General features: G+C 51.5%; 1 protein-coding gene across 5 annotated transcripts in view; it reads left to right on the plus strand.

Annotated features, from left to right (window-relative positions):
* SFI1 (SFI1 centrin binding protein) overlaps positions 1-24,161 on the plus strand; it is a 39,747-nt gene extending 15,586 nt beyond the window's left edge. For 2 of the 5 annotated variants that reach the window (XM_060683603.2, XM_060683605.2), the window contains exons 16-33: positions 816-897; positions 1,278-1,456; positions 2,951-3,026; positions 4,999-5,094; positions 5,997-6,073; positions 6,240-6,342; positions 7,159-7,255; positions 8,642-8,802; positions 9,057-9,131; positions 9,335-9,409; positions 12,412-12,588; positions 12,788-13,017; positions 14,715-14,807; positions 15,702-15,942; positions 16,153-16,276; positions 21,349-21,448; positions 22,330-22,429; positions 23,840-24,161. In XM_060683603.2, coding sequence (XP_060539586.2) covers positions 816-897; positions 1,278-1,456; positions 2,951-3,026; positions 4,999-5,094; positions 5,997-6,073; positions 6,240-6,342; positions 7,159-7,255; positions 8,642-8,802; positions 9,057-9,131; positions 9,335-9,409; positions 12,412-12,588; positions 12,788-13,017; positions 14,715-14,807; positions 15,702-15,942; positions 16,153-16,276; positions 21,349-21,448; positions 22,330-22,429; positions 23,840-23,974 — 2,221 coding nt within the window. In that variant the 3' untranslated portion in view covers positions 23,975-24,161. The remainder of the gene's footprint in view (positions 1-815; positions 898-1,277; positions 1,457-2,950; positions 3,027-4,998; positions 5,095-5,996; positions 6,074-6,239; positions 6,343-7,158; positions 7,256-8,641; positions 8,803-9,056; positions 9,132-9,334; positions 9,410-12,411; positions 12,589-12,787; positions 13,018-14,714; positions 14,808-15,701; positions 15,943-16,152; positions 16,277-21,348; positions 21,449-22,329; positions 22,430-23,839) is intronic. The other 3 variants (XM_087880615.1, XM_060683602.2, XM_087880616.1) reach the window with 3 other exon arrangements.
* Position 24,162: the final 1 nt, after the last annotated feature.

The following is a 24,162-nucleotide window of genomic DNA, read 5'->3' on the forward strand; positions in this document are numbered from 1 at the left end:
TCCTAACTCTCCGCAGCCCCTGTGCTGCACTCTAAATATACCCCCTTCCTTCATCCAGTCTTTGCCAGATTTGGTTTCCAGAGCCTTCCCTGCGTTGTTGGCTGTCCTCTGAGCGCACTGCAGTCTGTCAACGTCCCGCTTGGATGGTGGGGCCAGAATTGGACACAGAATTCCAAGGGGGGCCTAAGCAGGTCAGAGGAGGGGAGGGGGACAGTTGCCTCCCATGCCCTGCACCCTGGGTGCCTGTTCACCCAGACCCCAACACCCCTTTCCTTATTACTCCCTGCGTGAGACTGTTGTGGTCTACTATTTTGCCAAACCATTTTTTGCCTCTGGAGCTGCCAAGTCAGAATCCTAGATTTCTGCCTTTTTGCATTTTTTTCTCCTCTGATGTAGGACTCTGATGTTTTCCCCCCCATTAGTTTATCCTGCTCACTTCAGTCCACCATTCAAGGTTGCCTTGGGTCATTTTGAAACTTGCAAAGTTTAGAAGAGCCACTTCGGTGTAAGGGGAAGGGCCCAGGGTGAGAAACGGGGAGAACGTGAGTTCTAGTCCCTTGTAAGCCACTTGGGGCCGCGTCCCTCGGCTGCTGTGTTGCCTTTGTCCTGCAAAGAAAGTGAGGAGGGGGCTCTGAGATAGCGTTGCCGGACTTCCGCCTGGCAGGTTGCAGTTCACTCGGTCCAGCTCTGGCTTCCCTCATGCTGCTGCTTTGCCTTTTGTGTGGTCAGCCCCATTGGGCTACAGAATGTGGGCTGCGGAGACCCACGGAAGCCCAGCTGCTCTCTCGGGCGTCTCACGGTGCGCTCTTCCACAGGGAGACGTGGACCAGGCGAGTCTTTGTGCAGTGGCTGTTGAGGCAGCGTGAGCAACAGGAGGGACGGGCGGCAGAGAAGATGGTAAGGGCGGCCTTTGGCCGGGGGGGTGGGGGGGTGTTCTGTGCACGGCTCTCCTGCTGAGTCTGTCCAGGCCTCCATCAGGAGGAGTGTCTCCGCGCCCATCGTTGGCTCCTCAGTTTAAGGGTTGTGGGAGTTGAAACACGGCTCGGATCTCAAAGGGAGGCTTAGTCTGGGGAAAAGAGCAACCTAGATGGCATCCCTTCTGGTCCTGAGCTTGGCCTCAGTTCTGCTGCATAATCCTGCACCAGGAGCTTTCTTTTCGTGCTTGCTTGGGTCCCTTTCCCCCTCAGCTTTTTGCCACCTGAAGCCAAGAAGCTGCCAAGGAAATGACCCCAGGGCAGCCCAGCCGCAGTCCCAACCTCCGGCCTCTCTCTTTGCAGGCAACGTTGTGTGCTGAAGAGCGGGTTTTGTCCCAGTTCTGGGGCCGGTGGCACAGGGCCACCCTGGCCTGCCTGGAAGAGCGAGAGGGCGTCTGCTTGGCCAAGGGGCATCACCGGCATCATCTCCTTCGGGCCACTTTGCACCTCTGGAGGGAGAATGTCTGGGAAATGAAGAGAGGGTAAGAACCCCCCATTCCCTGATGCTGCGAGCTTCATGTCTTTGTCTCTTGGTGGCCTCAATCTGGCAGCTGTGCCCCAAGATAGCCTCTCTGGGGGTCATTGGCTTCTCTGGCTGGTGGGTAGTGTTTTGGGTGCTCTCACAAAATGGCTAGTGGGTGGGGTGATATAGGACAAAGAGACTTCCCCCCACTCTTCCGTCCTTTCTCCCAGATTTAATTTAATTTAATTTTAATTTAATTTAATAATTTAATTTAATTTAATTTAATTTAATTTAATTTAATTTAATTTAATTTAATTTAATTTAATTTAATTTATATGCTGCCCTTCTCGAAGACTCAGGGTGGCTCACAATACATTTTTAAAAATCATTATAAAAAACATTTAAAAATTAAAAACGTTAAAAACTCATTCACGCCATTCATGGCTGGATCTTGCCAGATCACAAGAGCGAGATCAACGGCCCCAGGCCTGCCGGAAGAGCCAGGTCTTCACCGTTTTTTGGAAGGCCAATAGGGTGGGGACGGTCAGGACCTCAGGAGGTAACTGGTTCCAGAGAGCTGGGGCAGCCACAGAGAAGGCCCTCCCCCGCGGGTCCGCCAGCCGGCATTGTTTAGCTGACAGGACCTGGCGGAGATCAACTCTGTGGGATCTTACCGGTCGCTGGGAGCTATACGGCAGAAGGTGATCTCGAAGATAACCTGGCCCTAAGCCAGATTTCTCCCTATGGGTCCTGCTTAGGGGGCAGATGGAGGCACCTCATTTTTAGTTTCTGAGAAAGTTTGCAGGGCCCCTTTGGAGCCCAGAAACATTCTTAGCAAGAAATGGACCTGGCTTTGAATGAGGAAACTGTGCAAAGGAGCCGGGATGGCAGATCTCTCTCACCTTGAGCTTCTTGGTGCTTCAGAAGTGGTTTGGGTCCCACCATTGCTCAAGACTTAGTGGAAGGGAGCTCCTGGTGGATGTTCCTGGGCCCATCCTGTAGCTCCCTGAGGTCTAGATCTTTGCAGCAAAACAGGACAGGCCTGATGTGGTCACTGCATGAATGGAGGGGGGGGGCAGTGATGCTCTTTCCTGCCTGCATTGCTGATCTTCCATAATGAAAGTGAGCCAAGAATAGAGACGGTGGCAATACCAGTTTTGCTCTCGCTGAGGTTCTGAGGTAGGGATGAGCAGCCTGTGTGAGGCCCCAGGCCAATCTTTATCTTCCCAAGGCTCCCAGCAGAGTCTCCTGGAAGACGGATGGATTTGCTGCATTTCCAGGGGTGAATCATTCAGAACAGCAGAGTCGGAAGGGACCTTGGAGGTCTTCTAGTCTGACCCCCCGGCACCAAGCAAGCGATGCCATTTCAGACAATTCAGTGGAGCTCAGCTTTTGTTGGGTTTAAGAAGCCCCACCCCCAGGCTAGAATCTGGGTTCCTTCCCTCAGGACATGCCCGTATCTCAGCCAAGGACCTGCTGTCACCAAAGCTCGGGTCTCCTGTGCTTCTTTCAGGCGGGCGAAGGAGGCGGCGGCATTGCACTTCCATTCTGAGAAGCTCCTGCGGTGTTCGTGGAGGAAGTGGCGGCAGGTGAGAGAAGCCACTGAGGCTCTCCCGTGGAAACCGACACGAGCACAGAGTGGCCTGGGTGGGCAGAAATTAAGCAAGAAGCTGACTGCTGGAATCGGGAACTTTTCCCTGCTGTTAAATATTCTACCAATATGAGGAGCCAGATTGTTGGGGGCCAGAGGCTGACTCTGTAAACCGCTTAGAGAGGGTTGTAAAAGCAGTATGAAGCGGTATAGAAGTCTAAGTGCTCTTGCTCTTGCTAATATGGCTGAAATTCCTTCAGAGGCTTTATTGTGGCCACAAAAGCGCTGATGCCGGCTTCCTTTGTGGCTTTTTTTCCTCCCAAGATGAAAGCTGCGACTCTTGCGATGTGCGTGTTACATGCCCAAGGACGTCACAGGAGGCATTTGGTAGAGGCAGGGAGGTTTCCAAAGTTGTCCGAAGGAGAAGGAAGTTTCAGGAGAAACGTGTTCTTTTCTTGACCAAATCCTTTTATTGTCTGCTTCTTTTTAAAAAGGAGATAAGATGAAAGGAATATTAAAACAGTGTGTTTTAATAATTAAATGTGCATATGAAACTGATTTATTGATAGTGGGTTTGTAGAGATGCCTTCTCTCCATATGATATTTCTCTCTCTGATACTTCCGGGCAGCCTCCCCAACCCTTGCGGTGTCTCCCTTGCACCCCCGCAGCCCCTCCCCAAGTCTTGCCACACCTGCCTTGCCTCCTTGTGGACCCTCCCCCATCTGACAGCAGCCACTTACCTGCACCCCACCCACCAAACCATTTACTCCAGGGAAATTCTGGGCTGTTTATCCTGATGGAGTTCTGTTCCTCGGCTGCCATTGCTTGACTGCCTTCACTTTCAACCACCTGAAGCATTTGAGTCTGGAAGGAGCCAGGTTGCAGGGCGGAGGGGCTCCTAGTGGAAATTTGTTTCCCGCATTCAAAAGAGGGGCCCCAGGAGAGTAAGAGATGCTGGCAGAAGTTCCTATGCCGGGGATGTGTCTTTGTGCACCTCCTGTAGGAAGAAGTCCAACTCAGTTTTCGGCTGCAATGGCTGCTTTGCAGAAAGCGCTCTCTCTCTCTCTCTCTCTCTCTCTCTCTCTCTCTCTCTCTCTCTCTCTCTCTCTCTCTCTCTCTCTCTGTCCCTCCCCATCTCTCTGTCTCGTTTTCTCTCTCTGTCTCTCTCTCTCTCTGTCTCTCCATCTGTCTCTCTTTCTATCTCTCTCTCTCCATCTCTCTGTCTCGTTTTCACTCTCTTTGTCTCTGTCTCTCCATCTCTCTATCTCTCTCTCTGTCTTTCCATCTCTCTCTCTGTCTTTCCATCTCTCTCTCTGTCTTTCCATCTCTCTCTCTCTCTGTCTTGCTGTCTCTCTGTCTGTCTGTCTCTCCATCTCTCTGTGTCTCTCTCTCTGTCTCTCTGTCTCTCCATCTCTCTCTGTCTCCATCTCTCTCTCTGTGTCTTGCTGTCTCTCTCTCTCATCTCTGTCCATCTCTCTCTCTCTGTCTTGCTGTCTCTCTCTGTCTTTCTTGTTTTCACTCTCTTTGTCTCTCTCTCTCCATCTCTCTCTCTCTCTCCATCTCTCTCTCTCTGTCTTGCTGTCTCTCTCTCTCTCTCTCTCTGTCTCTGTCTCTCTCTCTTTGTCTCTCCATCTCTCTCTCTGTCTTGGTGTCTCTCTCTCTCTCTCTCTCTCTCTGTCTCTCCATCTCTCTCTGTCTTGCTGTCTCTCTCTCTCTGTCTCTCATTTTCGCTCTTTGTCTCTCTGTCTCTCTCTCTGTCTCTCCATCGCTCTCTCTCTGTCTTGCTGTCTATCTCTCTCTCACTTTCACTCTCTCTGTGTCTCTGTCTTTTTCTGTCTCTTTTCCTGTCTCTCTGTCTGTCTGTCTGTCTGTCTGTCTCTCTCTCTCTCTCTCTCTCTCTCTGTCTCGCTCTGTCTCTGCATGTGATCTGGTTTTTCAAGTTCTGCTCCAGGCTCCTTTTTCCTTCCAGTACCAGATGCAGAAGTCTGAGAAGTGGAAGAAGACAGCCCGAGCCGAGGGGCACTACCAGCAGGCCTTGCTGGGCAGGGTCATGACAGCTTGGAAGGTAGGATACCAGGCTCGGACTGGCAGTGTTTTGGGCAGCCCCAGAGCATCTGCTGGCTGCAGTTGAACCGAGGGAGGTTTTTTGTCCTGTTGTGAAGAGAATGAGGGCCTGTCCCCGGCTCTGCAAATTCTGGTTTAGAGGCTGGAAGGCTGAGCAGACTCAGCAGGGCGGGGCAGGGGGGGTCTAAGTGGCTTGGAAATCGCTTCAACCAAAGGAAACTTAGGAAGTTGCGACAAAGTAAAAAAAGGAATGAGGAAGAATAGAAACAGCAGGAGAAAAAAGATCACTGATGCAGTTAGTTAAAAGAGAAAAAGAGAAATGGAAAAAAAGTTTTCATCCAGCAATCCAACAATGGAGTGGGCTCACAAGTGGTTCACAGTTAATGACTGAACGGTCATTATGACTGAACTTATAACAGGGCTGAGTGGGTGGTAGTTACGACCAGGCCTTGTCCTTACATTGTCACAGCATCCCTTGGTCACACAACCACCACTTGTGACCTTCCCTGCCAGCTTCACACAGAACAAAGTCAGTGAGGAAGCCAGCGGGAGGCCATGATCATGTCAGGTCCTTGCTTAACAACAGCAACCAGAGACTGCTGGAATGGCTGTCATTAAGTGGTGTGGTCACAGGGTTTGTCAGTGCACTGCACTGTTTTGACGAAAAGCCCTGGGGAACATGAACATTTGTGCACTCTTATGCCACTTAGTTGGACCAACAAAAGTGAAGTTTGTCTTTTCTTGGTGCTCAGTGATGTCCTTAAGCAGCAAGGGGGGGTCTCTGCCCCACAGAGAAGCATCCCCAAGTCTGGTGTGACACATTCAAGCCCCTTTTCATGCAAAGAAGATGCTTCATAGGGTAAGTTTTCATGGACAAGAATTTTGGCCCTTCTCTCCTTCCAGGCATACCAAAAGAGCATTCAGGGCGTCCTTCACCAGGTGGCCCAAAAGGAGAGAGACCACAGGCGGGAGCTGCTGCGGTAATCCTCCCCGAATCAGTGTCAGGGTGATCCCCCTTCCTCAGCCGGCTGGGCTCCCCTGTGTCGGTGTGAAGACGGCCCTCAGGCCATTCTCCCCAAAGATCTGGCCGGGCTGTGGGGAAACCCTCCAGGCGCTTTGGGGCATCTGTGCCTCTCTGGTTCCCAGGCAGGTGCTGCGATCCTGGAAGGAAACCACGGCTGAGCTCAGGCAGGAAGCAAAGGCAGCCAGGCTGGCTGGGCATCATCACAGGCGGGGCCTTCTCTCCAAGGTAACCTCAAGCAAGGGAAGGCTGGTTCCGGAAACTTTGGCTTTCCAGCAGTGGTGAAATGTAAAATTTGTTACTACCGGTTCTGTGGGCGTGGCTTGGGGGGGTGTAAATGTGACTGGGTGCGCGTGGCCAACTTTTTTTTTTACTTTTAAAACCATTTTTTCTACAACCTCTTCGGCTGCAGAGGTTGTAAAAAAATGCTTTTAAAAGCCTCTGACGATCCTAACTGAGTTGCCTGATCGTCAGAGGCTTTTAAAAGCATTTTTTTAACAACCTCTGGCCGAAGAGGTTATAGAAAAAATGCTTTTAAAAGAAAAAAAAGCCTCTGCAGATCAGGCAACTCAGCTGGGATCGTCAGAGACTTTTAAAAGCATTTTTTCTACAACCGGTTGTAGAAAAAATGCTGTTAAAAGCCTCTGATGATCCCATCTGAGCCGCGCGATCATCAGAGGCTTTTTTTTTTACTTTTAAAAGCATTTTTTTGGCCGAAGAGGTTGTAGAAAAAATGCTTTAAAAAAAAAAAAGCCTCTGATGATTGCACGGCTCAGATGGGCATGGGGGGGGGTAGGGATGTTTGCTACCGGTTCTCCGAACCACCTGCTGCCATCGCTACCAGATCAGGTGATCCGGTCCGAACTGGGAGCATTTCACCCCTGCTCTCCGGCCATCTGCCCCTCCACCCCCACGCTCGGATGGGTTTTGGTGAAGTCCAAAGTAAGGGAAACTCAGTGAGCAGCTGTTGTCTTGGGATGCTTTCTCGCCATGAGATAAAATGTGGCCCTGGAAATATTCAAGCCTCCCGTTTTCTCAGTGCAGGTGTTGTTCCAGTGGAGGGAGGCAGCTGCGCTGCAGGCCGATAGCCGAGAAAAGGTGGCTGTGGCTGTGAAGGATGCCCAGAGGCACTTGCAGACAGGTGAGGGGTGTGTGTGATTCTTTGGAGGAATTCTTTCAGCCTTGGCACCTTTTTGGCAGCCATGCCCTCTCCCCCATTTGCCAGCGATAGAGGGGTAGCAGTGCCCATCACTTCCCATCCAGCAATGAGCTTAAAGCCCATCATTATTACAGGGCAGTTTTTCTCCTGGGGGGGAAGGGCAGGATGTGGTGGCCGAAGGCAGAGCTGCTTGAACATCTCTCGATGCCTCTGCAGGACGAGAGTCGCTTCTCCATTTCAGTCCAGCTGGAATTTGGGGCTGGGTCAGGAGTCTATGGAGATTCTCCTTCATGGTTGCCCCCAAGATGCTTTTCCAAAAGACAACTGGACTTTCTTAGTTTGCTTGTCATCCGGGGAGCTGAAGAACTTCAGTAGAACTGAAGAAGCTTCTTGGATGAGAAGCGAAACATTTTAAAGGAAAACAATCAAGAAAGTCCAGTTGCCTTTTGGAAAAGCACCTTTGGAACACAGTTGCTGTGTTGGCCTAGTAGGAGACACCCCAGGAGTAAAACATCTGCCTTCAATGATGGTTGTCATAGAGGTCATTCTGCTGCTTGCTTCGCATTGCATCTTTTGCCAGCTTGACATCGGCAACGGTGGGAGGGGGAGAGATTGTGGGGGTTGAGGGTTGGGTTTGAAGCAGAGCCGGCCCTGACTGTGGGGAGCACCAGTCAAGCACAAGGGCAGCCAAAGGAATGTGGAGGTGAGAAAGACACAAACAAACAATGGGGGGAGGGGGAGTGGGGGAGGGTGGCCAGGGGAAAAGGGGAAAGTTAATTGCATTGTTTTCCCGCCAAGACAACAAATTCTGCCCATCTCACCTGTAAGCACTTTGTTCTCACAAAGTCTACTCTTGGCAAAAGAAATGAGCCAGGAGTCTTTTTTTCTTTGCTAGTTAAACTAAGGGGGGTGGATGACTGAGGCAGAATTGACACAGCTTGCTAAACTGATGCTTGATTCTCAGGCCCAGGAATCCTTTGCAAGCCCAGTCCAAGGAGCGGAGGCTGCTCTGGGGTTTGGCTTGTGGAGGGAAGGACTGGCTCACCAGCCCCCACTTGCTCTTCCTTTCCCCCATATCTAAGTTGGCAGTGGGGTGATACCAGCTGGGCACAGGGCAGAGTCCTGGAAGTGGCCACCACAGCCTTTGCACTGTTTCTAGTGCAGGGGGGTCCAACTTGACAACTTTAAGACTTGTAGATGTCAACTCCCAGAATTCCCCCAGAGCTGACTGGAGAATCCTTGAAGCTGAAATCCACAAGCCTTAAAATAGCCAAGGTTGGACACTCCTGGTCTAGCAGCCTTCCCAGCCAGGGGGTGGTGAGGGGTCAGGGGCTGTCACAGCAGCTGAGTCCTCCTTCCTCCCCACAGAGAGGCTGCGGGGGCTGTTTCTCCGCTGGAGGGAGGCCACTGCCAGCTCTTCCCAGCAGAGGGGGCAGCTCACCGTGGCAGCCGAGCATCACCGGAGGCAGCTGCTCAGCCGGTGCCTGGAGAGGTGGAAGCAAGATCATCTCAGCCGCCTCAGGGTCATGGTGAGATCTCCCAGGAGGAGATTCCCTCTTTTGGGGAGGGGAGACGTAGGTGAGGAGTCCTTTCTGGTCAAGTGTGGCCTTTCCACTGGGTTAGGGTTTTGGGTTCCACCGGAGGGATCTATTTGGGGGTGCTGGGAGGGAATGAAGCTGAGATTACCGTCTGCATTTGGGAAAAGCAGCTGCAGCAGGCAGAAGCAGCCCTTGTCCCCCTCCAGGAGGGAAGGGGGCTTCAGGTGGTGCTTTCCCCCCTGTAGCTCCTGCAGAGGCAAGGGGAGCAGCTGCTGGCCCGGAGACTTTCTGCAGCCGCCTTTGCCTCCTGGAAGGTGCAGGTGAGCTTGGGCACATGGCACCCACTTTGGCCCCCGGCCCCCTTCCAAGCAGGGCAGGAAGAGGCTGAGGCTGGCCAGGAGTGGAGGTTCCCTGGGGTGAGGAGAGAGGGCACCTTCCCCTTTGGTCTTGCAGCCACTGTAGGGCTCCTTTTGTGGATGCCGGCTGTCAGCGTGGCCATTCAGTCCTCTTTCTGCGCCTACAGCTGGCGGACAGACGGCGAGAGCAGCAGCAGACCATGCGGGCCCTCTGGCACTGGTCCCGGACCCTCCAGCGGAAGGTCAGTCTTGGCCCTGTGGGTACCCATCCCCAGCTCCCTCAGCTTGGGACTGCTGACTGTGGAGCCCCCCAGTGCCCACCCTCCCGTCTCCTCTTTCCAGCACCATTTGTGGTTCTGAGAGGCTGTGCAAAGGAGGTGGGTGTGCATTGGGCATTGTGTTTCAGACGTCCCTGTGTTGCTTTTCCAAAAGTTAACTGGACTTTCTTGGTGTTTTTCTTTGAAAATGTTTCGCTCCTCATGCAAGAAGCATCTCCAGTTCTGAAGAAGCTTCTTGGATGAGAATAGAATAGAGAGTTGGAAGGGACCTTGTAGGTCATCTAGTCCAACGCCAACCCCCCCCCCCAAGCAGGAGACCCTCCACCATTTCTGACCGATGGCAGCCCAGTCTCTTCTTGAAAGCCTCCAGGGATGAAGCTCCCACAACGTCCGAAGGCAATTTCTGTTCCATGGGTTGATTGTTCTCACTGTCAGAAAATTCCTCCTCATTTCTAGGTTGAATCTCTCCTTGTTCAGTTTCCATCCATTGTTCCTTGTCTGGCTTTCAGGTGCTTTGGAAAATAGCTCAACCTCTTCCTCTCTGTGGCAGCCCCTCAAATATTGGAAGATGTTATCTTGTCTCCCCTGGTCCTTCTCTTCACTAGACTAGCCAGGCCCAGTTCCTGCAACCGTTCTTCAGATGTTTTAGCCTCCAGGCCTTTGTTCATTTTAGATAGATTCAGATTAACAGAGTTGGAAGGGACCTTGTAGGTCATCTAGTCCAACCCCCCGCCCAAGTAGGAGTCCCTACACCATTTCTGAAAGATGGCTGTCCAGTCTCTTCTTGAAAGCCTCCAGTGATGAAGCTCCCACAAGTTCTGAAGGCAACTTCTGTTCCATCGATTGATTGTTCTCACTGTCAGGAAATTCCTCCTTATTTCCAGGTTGAATCTCTCCTTGATCAGTTTCCATCCGTTATTCCTTGTCTGGCCTTTGGGTGCCTTGGAAAATAGGTTGACCCCCTCCTCTCTGTGGCAGCCCCTCAAATATTGGAAGACTGCTCTTGTGTCTCCCCTGGTCCTTCTCTTCACTAGACCAGCCATGCCCAGTTCCTGCAACCGTTCATCGTATGTTTGAGCCTCCAGTCCCCTCATCATCACAAATGGTTGTAATTATGCTATGCTATCTACATCAAAGAAGAAATCCAGATAAAGAAAATGGCAAAAAAAAATTGGAATAGGAAACAGAAGATAAACCTTTTTAAAAAAATCAAAAAGCAAGTAAACAAACATTAAAGCATCTACATTCTATCCAGTTCTAAATGTAAAAGAAAAAAGCAGGATATTGAAATGATGTAACTATTTGGTCAGTTTCCATTTTGTTGATTACCATCTATTGTGAATTTTGCAAAATTTCTTTCAAGTTCTGTATTGTTAGGTTTTTAAACGTTTAATGTAGCATACTCTTCATTGAGAGTTTTTCCTACTGGATGATCCAGCAAGGTTGACATCGCTGACCCACATTTATCAGGATGCCAAACAGATAAAGAGTCTTGCAACACCCTGTTATGAAACCCCAGGAAGCAGCCTCTGTAATCTTCTCAGCCGTGTCCCTTTTAAAACCTGAGCATCGGTGTTCAACAGGTGATAGCAACACGTACAAAGGTCACATCCTATCCAATGTTGTGGAGTAGCAATTCCGCAGTCAATGAGTAAAGGAGGCCGAAGGTAAAGAGAAGAGTTTATGCAGCAACAGTTGTTGGAGATAGAGGCAGGGCTGTCCAGGCAGCCTAGAACTGGACTCTGTTTCTCCGTGGTTTAGCCTGTGATCTTGCTTACTCTTGCTCTTGCACCCACGAAGGCCCTTGGCTCCCTGGGAGGGCTTTTGAAACACACCTCTCACTTCTTCAGCCTCTTAACAGAATAACAGAGTTGGAAGGGACCTTGTAAGTCATCTAGTCCAACCCTTTGGCCAAGCAGGAGTCCCTATACCATTTCTGACAATTGCAGTCCAGTCTCTTCTTGAAAGCTTCCAGTGATGAAGCTCCCACAACTTCTGAACGCAACTTCTGTTCCATGGGTTGATTGCTATGTCAGAAAATTTCTTCTTATTTCCAGGTTGAATCTCTTCTTGTTCAGTTTCAATCCATTATTCCTTGTCTGGCCTTCAGGTGCTTTGGAAAATAGCTTGACCCCCTCCTCTCTGTGGCAGCCCCTCAAATATTGGAAGACTGCTATCCTGGTCCTTCTCTTCACTAGGCTAGCCAGGCCCAGTTCCTGCAACTGTTCATCATATGTTTGAGTCTCCAGGCCCCTCATCATCCTGGTTGCTCTTCTCTGCACCCTTTCTAGAGTCTTAACATCTTTCTTATAGTGTGGTGACCAAAACTGGATGCAGTATTCTAAGTGTGGTCTTACTAGGGCTTTATAGAGTGGTCTTAGTACCTTCCTTGATGATGATTGTATCCCTCTGCCTCAAACGTCCTCACTTGAGTTTCCATCTATACGTGACCTCTGCTTTTCTCCCTCCAGAGTCTCTTCAAAATTAGAGGGTTGGGAAGCTAGCAGGGGGTAACTGTTCTTCAGAACCAGATTCTGTCCAGTGTAGGAACTGCCAGGTTCTTCATTTCTAGAGTTGTCCCATCTGGTTTCCTCGTGGCCGTCACTTTCTGCTCTCAGGGCACAGTCAAGCTGTCTGATGGCGCATCCGGCATTTCTGAAAGATTTATCCCTCCCTGCCCACTAGCTGCATCTCTCTCTCTTATATGAAGTTCAAAAGACAGAAGAGAAATGCCATTGTAAGCACGGTCCCTAAGGACTCCCAGAGCAAAGACCTGATTGCGCTTCATGGCAAAGGGCACAGGGTAACTCCCACTCGCTAGGAGAGCTTCGTTGCACAGGCTGGCCAGGGTTTTTTCCCCAGCCAGCGTGGCCCTCAGCGCTTCCTCTCAGCCTCTCTTTGGGGCACTGGAAAGTGAGTGAGGGGGATGCCGCTCTCCAGGCTGCCCCGCTTTACCTTGGCTGCAGGTGCTGAGCGCCTGGGGAGGCTTCGTGCAGGAGCAGCTGCGGAAGAAGGGACGGATGGCACGGGCGGCCGAGAGCTACCAGGTGGAGCTGCTGCGCGAGGGCATCTGCCGCATCCTGAGATACGTGGCCGCCATGAAGCGGCGCCGAGGGTGCTTGCAAGCCCAGCATCAGCTGCAGGTGAAGCCAGAGCCCGGCTGGCAAGCGCGTCTCTCACTCCCACGACAGGGCCAATGGATTTGGGTGCGGGGCCCTGCCCAGTCTGATGATGGCTGGAGGGCGGGGAGGGCTCTGCTTGGGGCAGGCTTTTCATTCCTGGGTGGGGTTCGGGGTCTGGGACCAGAGTGCGAGACCAGCCCCTCCTGCTCTGTGCTTGCAGGCTGCCTGTCAGCGTCACCACTTGGTCTACCGCTGTGCCATGATGTGGAAGCAGAAGGCTCTTTCCCGGAAGCCCAGCCTGGCACTTTCAGGCACTCCCGCCAAAAAGCACGTGACTTTTGAAGTGCCAAGGCTGGGCCATGTCCCTCCTGGCGTTCCCAGGGGACAGGCCAACGTTCCCGGTGTGCCAAGGGACTACCAAGCTGCCGGAGATTCCATCCTCACAGATTTGTGAGTCAGAAATCGCAGATGCGGTCGTGTGGATGAATATGCGCCCCCATCTTTTTTCTTCCATGCTGAACCCTCAGGGCCCTTCTCATCACAGCTCTGGTTTGCCAGCTCCTTCCTAAATTGCACTGCCCAGAACTGGACCCCGGATGCTCCCTGCCACATCCCTATTGTAGACGGGAGAGGAGCTGGGCCTTCCCTTAGTTGGGACCCCGTACTTTGGTTGAAGCTGCCAAGGACTGGATTTTTCTGCAGCTGCATCACGCACTTGTCTCTGATTTGGCTCGCAATGTTTCCCCTGCAAAGAAGGAGCAAGAGAAGAGCTGATGTCTGCAACAGGACACTTCCCCTGTGCCCAGACCCTCGGAACCCCTTTCTCCAGCTTTCACTCTCTCTGAGAGGGGAGGGGTGCCCCATCTTGAGGCCTCCTGGGTGCCCTGCTTGAACCGTCTGCCATGAATCGTTGGGCTGGCGGTGGGCCTCAAGGCTGCAGCTCAGAGGAGGCAGAAGGGCTGTTTGGCAATAAGGTGGCCCTTGGGAGTTGGTTTCCTCCACCGCCTTTTCCTTTTCTCCTGGCCACCCGATGGCCTCTTTGCCCCCCTCCCCCCATAGTCCTGGATAAAGGGCCTGGGGGATGGAGGAGGAGAGTTTGGGCAACCCATCAGCTTGTGCAAAGCCACTTTGCATGTGTCCTGCTGGTGAGCAGCTGCCCTGGGGATGCCAAGCAAATTTATTTATTTTATTTTTTTATTTTATTTTATTTTATTTCTATACCACCCTTCTCCTGCGGGACTCAGGGCGGTGTACAGCCAAGATAAAACATTGCATATAAAATTTAAAAACAATTTAAAACAATTAAATAATTTTGGCCCAAGATATTAAAAACCACCCAATTAAAACCGAATTCAATTAAAACTGAGAGGATGGGATCAAGCCAGCCCGGCTAGATGGAATAGGTGTGTTTTCAGGGCCAGACGAAAAGTCTGGAGGTCTGATATTGTGCGTATCTCAGGGGGTAGGTCATTCCAGAGGGCGGGTGCTGCCACAGAGAAAGCTCTTCCCCTGGGGGTCGCCACCCGACACTGTCTGGCCGACGGCACCCTGAGGAGGCCCTCTCTGTGCGAGCGAACCGGTCGATGGGAGGCTATTGGCAGCAGAAGGAGGTCTCGCAGATACCCCGACCCTAAGCCATGGAGCGCTTTAAAGGTAGTTACCAACACCTTGAAGCGCACCCGGAAGACCATAGGAAGCCAGTGCAGCTCGCGCAGGAGAGGTGTCATATGTGAGCGCCCCGTCGCTCCCATAATCCCCCGCGCGGCCGCATTCTGGACTAACTGTAGCCTCCGAGTGCACCCCAAGGGGAGCCCCATGTAGAGAGCATTGCAGTAGTCCAGGCGGGAAGTGACGAGTGCTTGAGGGACCGTGCGTAGGGAGTCCCGATCCAGAAAGGGGCGCAACTGGCGTATCAGGCGAACCTGATAAAAAGCCCCCCTGGCCACGGCCGTCATGTGCTCTTCTAAAGACAGCTGTGTGTCCAGGAGGACGCCTAAGTTGCGAGCCCTCTCCGTGGGGGCCAGTGATTCGCCCCCAATAGCCAGCGATGGCACCAGCTGGCTATATCGGGACGCCGGAAGCCACAGCCACTCGGTCTTGGAAGGGTTGAGTCGGAGCCCCTAATAGCACTGTACTCCTGCCCACAGGTATGCAGCTCGCCAGGTGAGGCTGCAGCCTCGTAGACCTGATTTCCTGATACCATTTCCTGAGAAAAGGGGAGTACCGCATGCAGGGAAGTGGTAAGTGGACAACAAGGTCAGGTTTCTGGCCCTCATGAGTTAGTCTCTTTTCTGTAATTCTTGTTGGGCCTGCCTACACATTGATTTGGGTCCAAAGTTCAGATGCAGGCAAACATTCGGGCATCCCAGTCAAAATGTATGTTTCAGGGAACTGCAAAGAGATGGTAATGGTAGGTGGAAAAGACCTCGGCAGACGGGGTGAAGAAAAGTGAACAATCAGATAAGGGAGGACACTGCCCACACCTGCATAACGGGCAGAGAAAGTGGCTTGCCAGGGACCCTCCCTAACTTCTCACGTGGCAAAGGAGAGGCCTCAGGAGGCTGTACTTTCAGACTTGCAAAATTCTGTTAATGCAGCCTTAACGGTAGAGTAGAATTCGCTCATCTGGTTTAATTTCCTGTCTGGTCTGGATGGTGAGTCAGAGTGACTCTGACTCACCATCCCAAGATCAGCCTCCCAATTGGAGCTCTGATCATGATCAGTATCGTAGCCAAATTCAGCCATGCAGATAAATTTGTTCCAACCTTCCAAGTTGCAGAATCCCAGCTTCCTCTTTAGATAAGCCACTTTATGATGGTTGAATTAGAACCTGTTAAATAATAACCCACGAACAAATAACGATCAGTTGTGCTGCATCACTCCTTTCAGGGACCAACATCCCTGGCCGATTTCCAAGGAGCTGGCCCCCTGCCAGCACTAGCCGTGGCCAAGGGAAGTGGACAGTTATCAGCATAGACCTCTGTGTATGTGTGTGTGCTGTTTTGGGTGTGATGGCTTTGCTTCCAGCTGTGGTAAAAAGACCTCGGAAAGGCAGAGGCATACATGGATAAACGTTTAGGAAGAGCACTGAGTATTTATACAAAAACTAGCAAATATTTCTCCCCCCTCCGCAGGCTGGAAAGCTCAGCTGGTTTTGCTCAGCCAACGGCAGCAGGCCCCCTCTTGCTTGCCCCCTCCAGCATCGACCCTCCAGCGTCCCCTTTCAGTGGCTCCGGCTACTCTTCTGGTTCCTTTCCCAAATCTGGGCCACTGGCCCCCAGGAGTCCTTGGCTTCACGGCCCCACCGGTGCTGCCCCAGAGCTACAGCCGCCCTCCTCCTTCATGCTGGGGATGAAGAGGGCGAGTGTCAAGACGGTGAGCATCTGAACGTAGCATCTCCCACTCTGCTACTTCCCCAGGCCTCTTGGGGGGGGGGGAGTGGATCGGGGTCTGGGTTGTGGCGTTCCACGATCCAGAGGCTGATGGCCAAGGCACTCAATCCAGGGGCCCTCCTGGGGGCTTCAGGTGGGACCAGCGAGCCCAGCTCAGAGCTACAGGTGTGAGGGTCTCCTTTGCCTTCCCCAGCCTTCCCTCAGCCCTCCGGCTGCAGCCCCTGGCAAAGAGAAGCCAGCCGTGGTCTCGAGGGGGCCTTTGCTGGTACCCGAAGATTTTACAAGAAGGAGGAGTCCTTCTCTTTGCAGAAAAGCAGGTAATGCTGGAACTCTGAGACACCTTCAGAAGAAACGTTTTCCTTCCCTGCTTCATAGAAGGGAGGTGTGGCAAATAAAGGGGAAACCCTTGACTGAGATAGACCAGAATCCTTAAATAAGCGAAGAGGGTTGAAACATTCCTTAAGTCCTGAGAGGCAGGATAGTGTTTGGAAGCGACTCGGGCAAATGCCTCCCTGATTACCAGGAGGGGCACTAAAGCCAATCAGGCTTCATGAGCCATTGGTCTGATCTTGACATCAGCACAATGGGTATAGGAGCCGAAGGTGGAGGATGTTATGGTTAGTCCATTGTGCCATAATTGTCCTCAGGTTTGCATGAGGCTCACCAGCACATGATGGTCCAGATGGATTTCTAAGGGGTTGGGAAGCTTCTCAATATGGAAATCAGTTCAGCTGAGTCTCTGGTGCATGGAGACCAGGCTGCTTGGCATCCAAGCTGCTGCTGTCATCTGCAGGTTCTGGAGAGTTCCTTGGTTGAGGAACCCCAGGAGATGGAGCAGCAGAAGGGGCTAGAGACGTTCTTGACCACATAAAGTACATACCCCACAAAAAAGGCATACGCCACGATGCAGCTTTTCCCTTTTCCCACTCTTACTACATTGAGCAAAGAATACCTGATTAGCCATTAACTCCTCTCTTCTGGGAGGTGAAACTCGAGAGCTACCGGAGGCTGCCTTGAGATGTTTGTGCAATGTATTGCTGATAAAAAAAATTGCACAAATTTGCTCAGGCCTGGACTCTGGACAATGCCTGATGAAATGAGGAAGCTTCCTTGGGATTCTTTGTGGTTTGGTGATTCTGAGCAAGCAATCTGCAGAATGGGCCCAGCCACCTGTGGGCTGGATCTGTGCCCAACCTGGCTTCTACTTGAGTGAAGGAAGATTTAGGAAAATTGTCGGTGCTTAAAAGGGCAGTTTCAGTGGTTGGTGCCAGAGTGCCTCTCATCCTGCTCTTAAATACGTCCATGAAAACACTGAGTGGAGTCATTAGCCCGTTTGGAGTGAAATATTTGTAATGTGCTAGTGATGCCCAGTTAGCCGGAATTGCTGGGAAATCTTGACCTGGTGCCTGGAAGGTGTGTGGGAATGGGTGGAAACAATTGGGTGAATCCTGGCAAGGCAGAGATTGTGCTTGTCCCAAAATTGTCTGGTCTTTTGTCCCCTTGTAGTTCTGGATGGAACTGTGCTTCCCCAAAGTAGGCCTGTGACACGGAGATAATCCTGGTCTCCTGGCTACCCTTAAGAGAGCCACCTGGGAGCCACAGCCAGGGGACAGCACCAGCCTCAACTCCACCTGGCAGTAGTTACCCAGGGCCTTAGCACTTCTAGGCTGGGCTACTGCAGAGTGCTGTATGTGGGGGCCATTTGGAAGCTGCAGTCAAAAGAGAACAGCCCCCCCCCCTATTTCATTTCATTTCATTTTTCATTTTATTAAATTTGTATACTGCCCTACTCCCGAAGGACTCAGGGCGGTGAACAGCCATAAAATAAAACATATAAATACAAAATTTAAAATGGAGATAAAACAAATTAAATAAATTTGGCTGAACCATTTTAAAACCCCAATAATTTAAAACCAAATTTAAAATTCCCATTTAAAAAGAGGAAAAGTTTAGGTCAGGCCAGCTTGATGGAATAGGAACGTCTTAAACGCGCGACGGAAGGTACTCAGATCCAGAAACCTCCGTATCTCGGGGGGGAGCTCGTTCCAGATAGTACCCTCTCTATGGGAGCGTACTGGTCGGTGGGAGGCTATTGGTGGTAGCAGGCGGTCCCGCAAATAGCCAGGTCCTAAACCATGGAGCACTCTGATAACCAAAACCTTGAAGCGCACTCGGAAGACCACCGGGAGCCAGTGCAGCTCGTGCAGGAGAGGCGTTACATGGGAGCGCCACGTCGCTCCCATCACCACCCGTGCGGCCGCACTCTGCGCCAGTTGGCGCCTCCAAGTGCTCCTCAAGGGGAGCCCCATGTAGAGAGCGTTACAATAGTCCAGACAGGAGGTGACGAGGGCATGAGTGACCGTGCGTAGGGAGTCCCGATCCAGATAGGGACGCAACTGGCGGATCAGACTAACCTGATGAAAAATCCTTCCGGTCACGGCCGTCAAGTGCTCTTCTAAAGACAGCCGTGAATCCAGGAGGACACCCAAGTTGCGAGCCCTTTCCGTGGGGGCCAATGCTTCGCCCCCAATAGTCAGCGATGGCACCAGCTGACTATATCGGGATGTCGGAAACCACAGCCACTCGGTCTTGGATGGGTTGAGCCTGAACCTGTTTCTCCCCATCCAGATCCGTACGGCCTCCAGGCACCGGGACATCACTTCAAGGGCATCATTGGGGTGGTCTGGGGTGGAGATGTACAGCTGGGTGTCGTCAGCGTACTGATGGTACTCCACCCCGAAACCACGGATGATCTCGCCCAGCGGCTTCACATAAATGTTGAACAAAAGGGGCGAGAGGACCGATCCTTGTGGCACCCCACATATAAGGGGCCTCGGGGTCGACCTCTGCCCCCCTGTCAACACAGACTGCGACCGGTCGGAGAGAAAGGAGGAGAACCACCGTAATACAGTGCCTCCCACCCCCAACTCTTCCAACCGGTGCAGCATGATACCATGGTCGATGGTATCAAAAGCCGCTGAGAGATCTAATAGGACCAGGACAGAGGAACAACCTCTGTCCCGAGCCCTCCGGAGATCATCCACCAACGCGACCAATGCCGTTTCCGTGCTGTACCCAGGCCTGAAACCCGACTGGAACGGATCTAGATACGTCGTTTCATCCAGGTACTGGGGAAACTGTCATGCAACCACACTCTCAACAACCTTCGCCACAAAGCGAAGGTTGGAGACTGGACGATAGTTAGCCAATATTGCCGGGTCCAGGGAAGGCTTCTTGAGGAGAGGTCTCACCACCGCCTCTTTCAAGGCGGCGGGAAAGACACCCTCGCCCAATGAAGCATTTATAATCCCCTGGAGCCAACCTCGCGTCACCTCCCGGGAAGCCAGCACTAACCAGGAGGGGCACGGGTCCAACAAACATGTGGTCGCATTCAGTCTACCCAAAATCCTGTCCACGTCCTCAGGGGTCACAGAATCAAACTCATCCCAGATAACATTCTCAGGACCTGCCTCCGTCATCCCCGCTGGATCTACCCAGTCGGAGTCCAGATCTTCCCAAATCTGAGTGATTTTGTCATACAGATACTGAACAAAATCCTCGGCTCTTCCCTCCAAGGGGTCCTCCCTCGCTTCCTGGTGGAGCAGGGAGCGGGTCACCCTAAACAGGGCGGCCGGGCGGTTATCTGATGACGCAATAAGAGCAGCAAGATAAGTGCATTTCGCTGTTTTTATCGCCACTAGGTAATTCTTAATATGAGATCTTACCAGTGTCCGGTCAGATTCAGTACGACTGGCCCTCCAACTACACTCTAGGCGTCTTTTCCGGCGCTTCATCTCCCTCAGCTCCTCAGTAAACCAAGGAGCCAGGTGAGATCGGCGCCGGGTCAGAGGCCGCAAAGGCACGACTCGATCCAGAGCTCCAGCGGCCGCCCTATCCCAGGCGGCCACTAGGTCTCCAGTCGAGGCGTGAGCCAGAACCTCAGGGATTGGCCCAAGCTCCATCTGGAACCTATCAGGTTCCATCAGGCGCCTGGGGCGGTACCAACTCATCGGTTCCGCCTCCCTGCGGCGGGGAGCAGCGGTTCGAAGGTCAAGGCGAAGGAGAGAGTGATCCGACCATGCAAGGGCTCGATGACTATGTCCCCTATCTCGAGATCACTCAGCCACTGTCCAGAGACAAAAATCAAGTCCAGTGTGTTTCCCCCCATGTGCGTAGGGCCATGAATTAGCTGGGTCAGATCCATAGCCATCATGGAAGCCATGAACTCCCGAGCCACCTCAGACGTCTCACCCACGGACGGCAGGTTGAAATCCCCCATGACCATAAGTCTGGGGGTATCAACTGCCACTGCGGTGATAACGTTGAGTAGCTCGGGCAGGGCTGCTGCCATGTGGCAGGGAGCCAGGTACATGATCAGCAAACCCCTCTGAACCCCATGACCCCACTCCACAAGGAGGGTCTCACAACCGGCCGTCTGAGGAACAGTGGCCTCCCTCGGCCTAAGGCCTTCTCTAATAATAACCACTACTCCCCCGCCCCTCCCCTGTGACCTCGGCTGATGGAATGCCTGGAATGCCCATTCATGAAAGAGAACCATTGAGCGTAGCACCAAAGTTGCAGGAGCTGCGTTAGTTGCCAGTAAGCTTCCAAGACCCATAGATGGCTTGGCACCTGGGTACCCCCAGGCAGAGATTTGCATTTTCTGAGACCACGTGAGAGACTGAGGAAGAACAGGGATGGGAAGGGAATAGGATTGGACAGATACAACAGAACAGATGATGTCTCTGTCAGTGTTCGTCCGATGGAGTTTCTTGGGCCAGAATGGAACCCTCACTGGTGGTTTTGAGGTGAGCGGTCAAGAGGAGATTGTTCTGGAGAGCATCTGGGGCTTGATGTCACCAAGTTCTCATCCTGGGGGAACGGCTGTTTTAACTGCATTTGGGGAGGGGGATTGTTGGATTGTGTGTAAACCACTAACTTCCATGTGGAATCAGCAGGATGCAAATCTTACGATTAGCTCCTTTCCCAAACATGCTTTTCATTCCCCCTTTTAGAAAAATGCCATTTCATGTGTCAGGGGATGTCAACCCAATCCAGTCTATTTAAGAAAGAAAGCAGCAGAAATTCTGAAATGTTTTGAAAATAGGCATTTGATGCTTCATAAGCACGGCAAGAACTTGACTTTTGCAAAAGAAAATCTGTGAATTTGGGGGTGTCAGCCATTTAGCCTTTCAAGTAAAAGATTGGGTTGATCTTGGTATGTGGAATAATCTGATCGTCCCGGCAGCTCCTCTCATACCTGCTAAACCAGACTGGGAAAGAGATTAGTCTGCACAAATTTTGCCAAATTCCAGAGATAATTTCTAGAAGGAAAGTGGGATGGGAAAAATGTTCCAAACGCTAAGCAAGTTACTGGTTTTTGTTTTAGAAACCAAGCGAGGAAAGACTGAAATTCAGCAGCTGGAGGATGAGCTCCAACTTATTGGGCAAAAGATGCAGTATTACTACAGCCAGCAGCAGGAACTGAAGTGGGTACCAAAAACGCCTTTCTGTTCCAATTCAGGGGTCGGTTTCTGCTTTGCAGCTTGTAGAAAAGTCTGAACCAGAAGAATCGCTCGGCTGTGGAGGATGGGCAGGAAGACCTCCTTCTCCTCCCTAGCACTGGTGACGTTACCTAGTTTGGATAATGAAACATCTGCATCAAAACAACCAAGCTCAAAGCACCTCAGACCTCCTTGTAGGTCTGAGCTGGGAGACCTAGAGCTGAGAGGCTGGATGGATGCTGCCCTGCTTTGCACGGCCTGCTGTCCTCTCCTTGCCCCTTCAGAGGTGCCGAGAGCATCTGCTGGAAAGCAGTGCTCTGGGGAGAGTGAAGGGCCTGGGTGGGGGCAAGCCGGGGCCCTTTGACTGCGGGGGAGAGGGGTTGTGGTTCTCCCACCAAGGAAGGATTCAACCCAGCCTGATCTGCCAGGGTCAATGAAGAGTCAGCCCCTCTTCTCTCTCGTTTCCTGTGAGGTGGCATTGAAATGGGGCTGGTTGTCACCCAGTTTCCTTGTGAAGCCAAGTTGGTGGTGGATGGGAGTCATTCTCCAGGTGGATATGGAAGGCAGTGGCTGTGTATGTGTGGTGGCTGCCTAGTGGTCAGAGCAGATTGGAAACCAAGACCTATTTGAAGAAGGATGGGCCTGTTCTGTCCGTGGAGGCCCAGGAGCCTCCTGGATAGTCAAGTGTTTATTTTGGAAGAGGTTTTGCCATCTAGCTTCCTTGTGTTTTCTATTTATTTCTTTTACTCTTTCTAATTAATGGCTTGTAAGAGCAGAGTTGATGTGAGCTGTGGGCAGAAATTCTTTGCCTGTTGCATCAGTTGCTTCTCTGTAAGAACAATGAACTGTTTTCACTTGTCTTTTAGGTTTTACCAGCGACAAGAACGGCTTCTTTGCAAGTGGCTGGAATTGAGAGGAGTTGGGGAACCCACCGATGCGCAGGAAATCCGTGAGAAGCTGGGCCAGGTATCAACTTGAGGCCTCTGGGGTCACTGACAGACAGGACAGCATCAGACAGGCCAGAGCCAAGTGCTGCAACATTTCAGCTTCTTCAAGATGAGCGGAAACGAGCCTTGCAAACCCCCCTCCCCCCCCCGATACTTTCTGGCTTTGGCAGGCTCCTAGTTCCTTTCTTGTCCTGTAGTTGTAGGACTGAGCATGGAAGCTCACCTTTACCTTCATAGGTTTTAAATGCAAGGCAGCAAAAATAACACAGGTGAAAACTGGAACATTGTAGGAATTGGAGGAGTTGTTACTAGGCAAAATTGCTTTGTGCCTTTGCCTATCACAACAGAAGATCAACATATTCCCAAGGTCTGGATTTTCTATTAGAAATTACTATGCTGAACCCGATAATCACTTTCAGAATCCAGAAAATTGGCAGCTGCATCATAATTCGCAGGTTGCTTAGCACCCTCCACATACCTTTCCATGATATTTGCAAACGAGAGAAATTATGATTGATCCTAGTTAGACACAAGACTAAAATTTAGACCAGTGTTTCTCAACTTTGGCAGCTTGAAGATATGTGGACTTCAACTCCCAGAATTCCCCAGCAAGCATAAAAGTTGAAATATCCTTATCTTAAAAATACCAACGTTGAGAACAATTGGTTCAGACTCATGAAATTGGAAGGAACATCAGTCCAACCCCTCTAACTCTTGTCAGGGATTCACTGGAACCTCAGGCAGATGACCATTCAGCCCGTTTCAAGGCTTCCAGCAAAAGAGAGCTCAGGCTTCCCACATCTGGCTCATAGTCCAGAGGCTTCTCTTGACGTGTAGCCTTCCTTGCAACTTTAACCCTTGCTTTTCTCAAGAGAATAAGCCCACTGCCACCTGTGTGTGATATCTTCAGATATTTAAAGATTGCTGTCCTATCTGCTCTTCTGTAGATGAAACATGCACATTCTTCCACTTCTCCAACTGTGCAGGTCTTGGGTTGTGGGCCCTTCACCACCTGAACTCTCCCCAGTGGACCCCTCTCTCTCCTTTTTGACCTGTGGTGCCCAGAACTGGAAGAATATTCCCAGCAGGTCTCGATTAAGGCAAAGGAGAGGGGAACAATGACTTCTCCTGACTTCTGTGCTCCCGTTAACACACTCCAAAATAATACTCATCTTCTTTTAGCAGAGACATTACATTGCTAACCCCACATTTTCCTTGGAAGTAAATGAAGCTGCTCTTGCTTCCCTCAGATCCCTGAGAAATAAACTTAGAATTGGTCTGGCAGATTGAAGACCAGCAGGAAGTGTGAGACTGGTGGTTGCTGATGGAAAAACGTTTAGGATGAAGGAGCCTAGCAATAGTTTCAGAAAGGTACAGCGTGCCATCATGTCCCCCTTCATGTTTCTGGGTTTGGTTCTGTTTTTTGCAGCTGAAGGTGCAGATTGCCTCACTTGTAAGCACGTTGGAAGGAGAGCAGCAGCTGATGCAGAAATATGTGGGCCGCGTCCAGGACATCCGAGCTGCTCTGGAGACCTGGGGAACGGCATCTCCACCTCCGGTCTAGGTGAGGACACACGGAGGATTTGCTCTCTCTCCTCCCTTCTGCCTGGCCGGAGAAGCTGCGCCCAGATAGTCCCGCCTGTTCCTCAGGGGACCCTGAAACCGAACCACCCCAGGAAGGGAAAAGGGGACTTGCTTTTAAGAACCCATCAAGAGCATTTTCCAAAATTAAAACACTTTTAACAGTCAAAG

This window comes from Pantherophis guttatus, chromosome 17 (assembly GCF_059756535.1).
Source record: "Pantherophis guttatus breed Tessera chromosome 17, ASM5975653v1, whole genome shotgun sequence".
NCBI lineage: Eukaryota > Metazoa > Chordata > Lepidosauria > Squamata > Colubridae > Pantherophis > Pantherophis guttatus.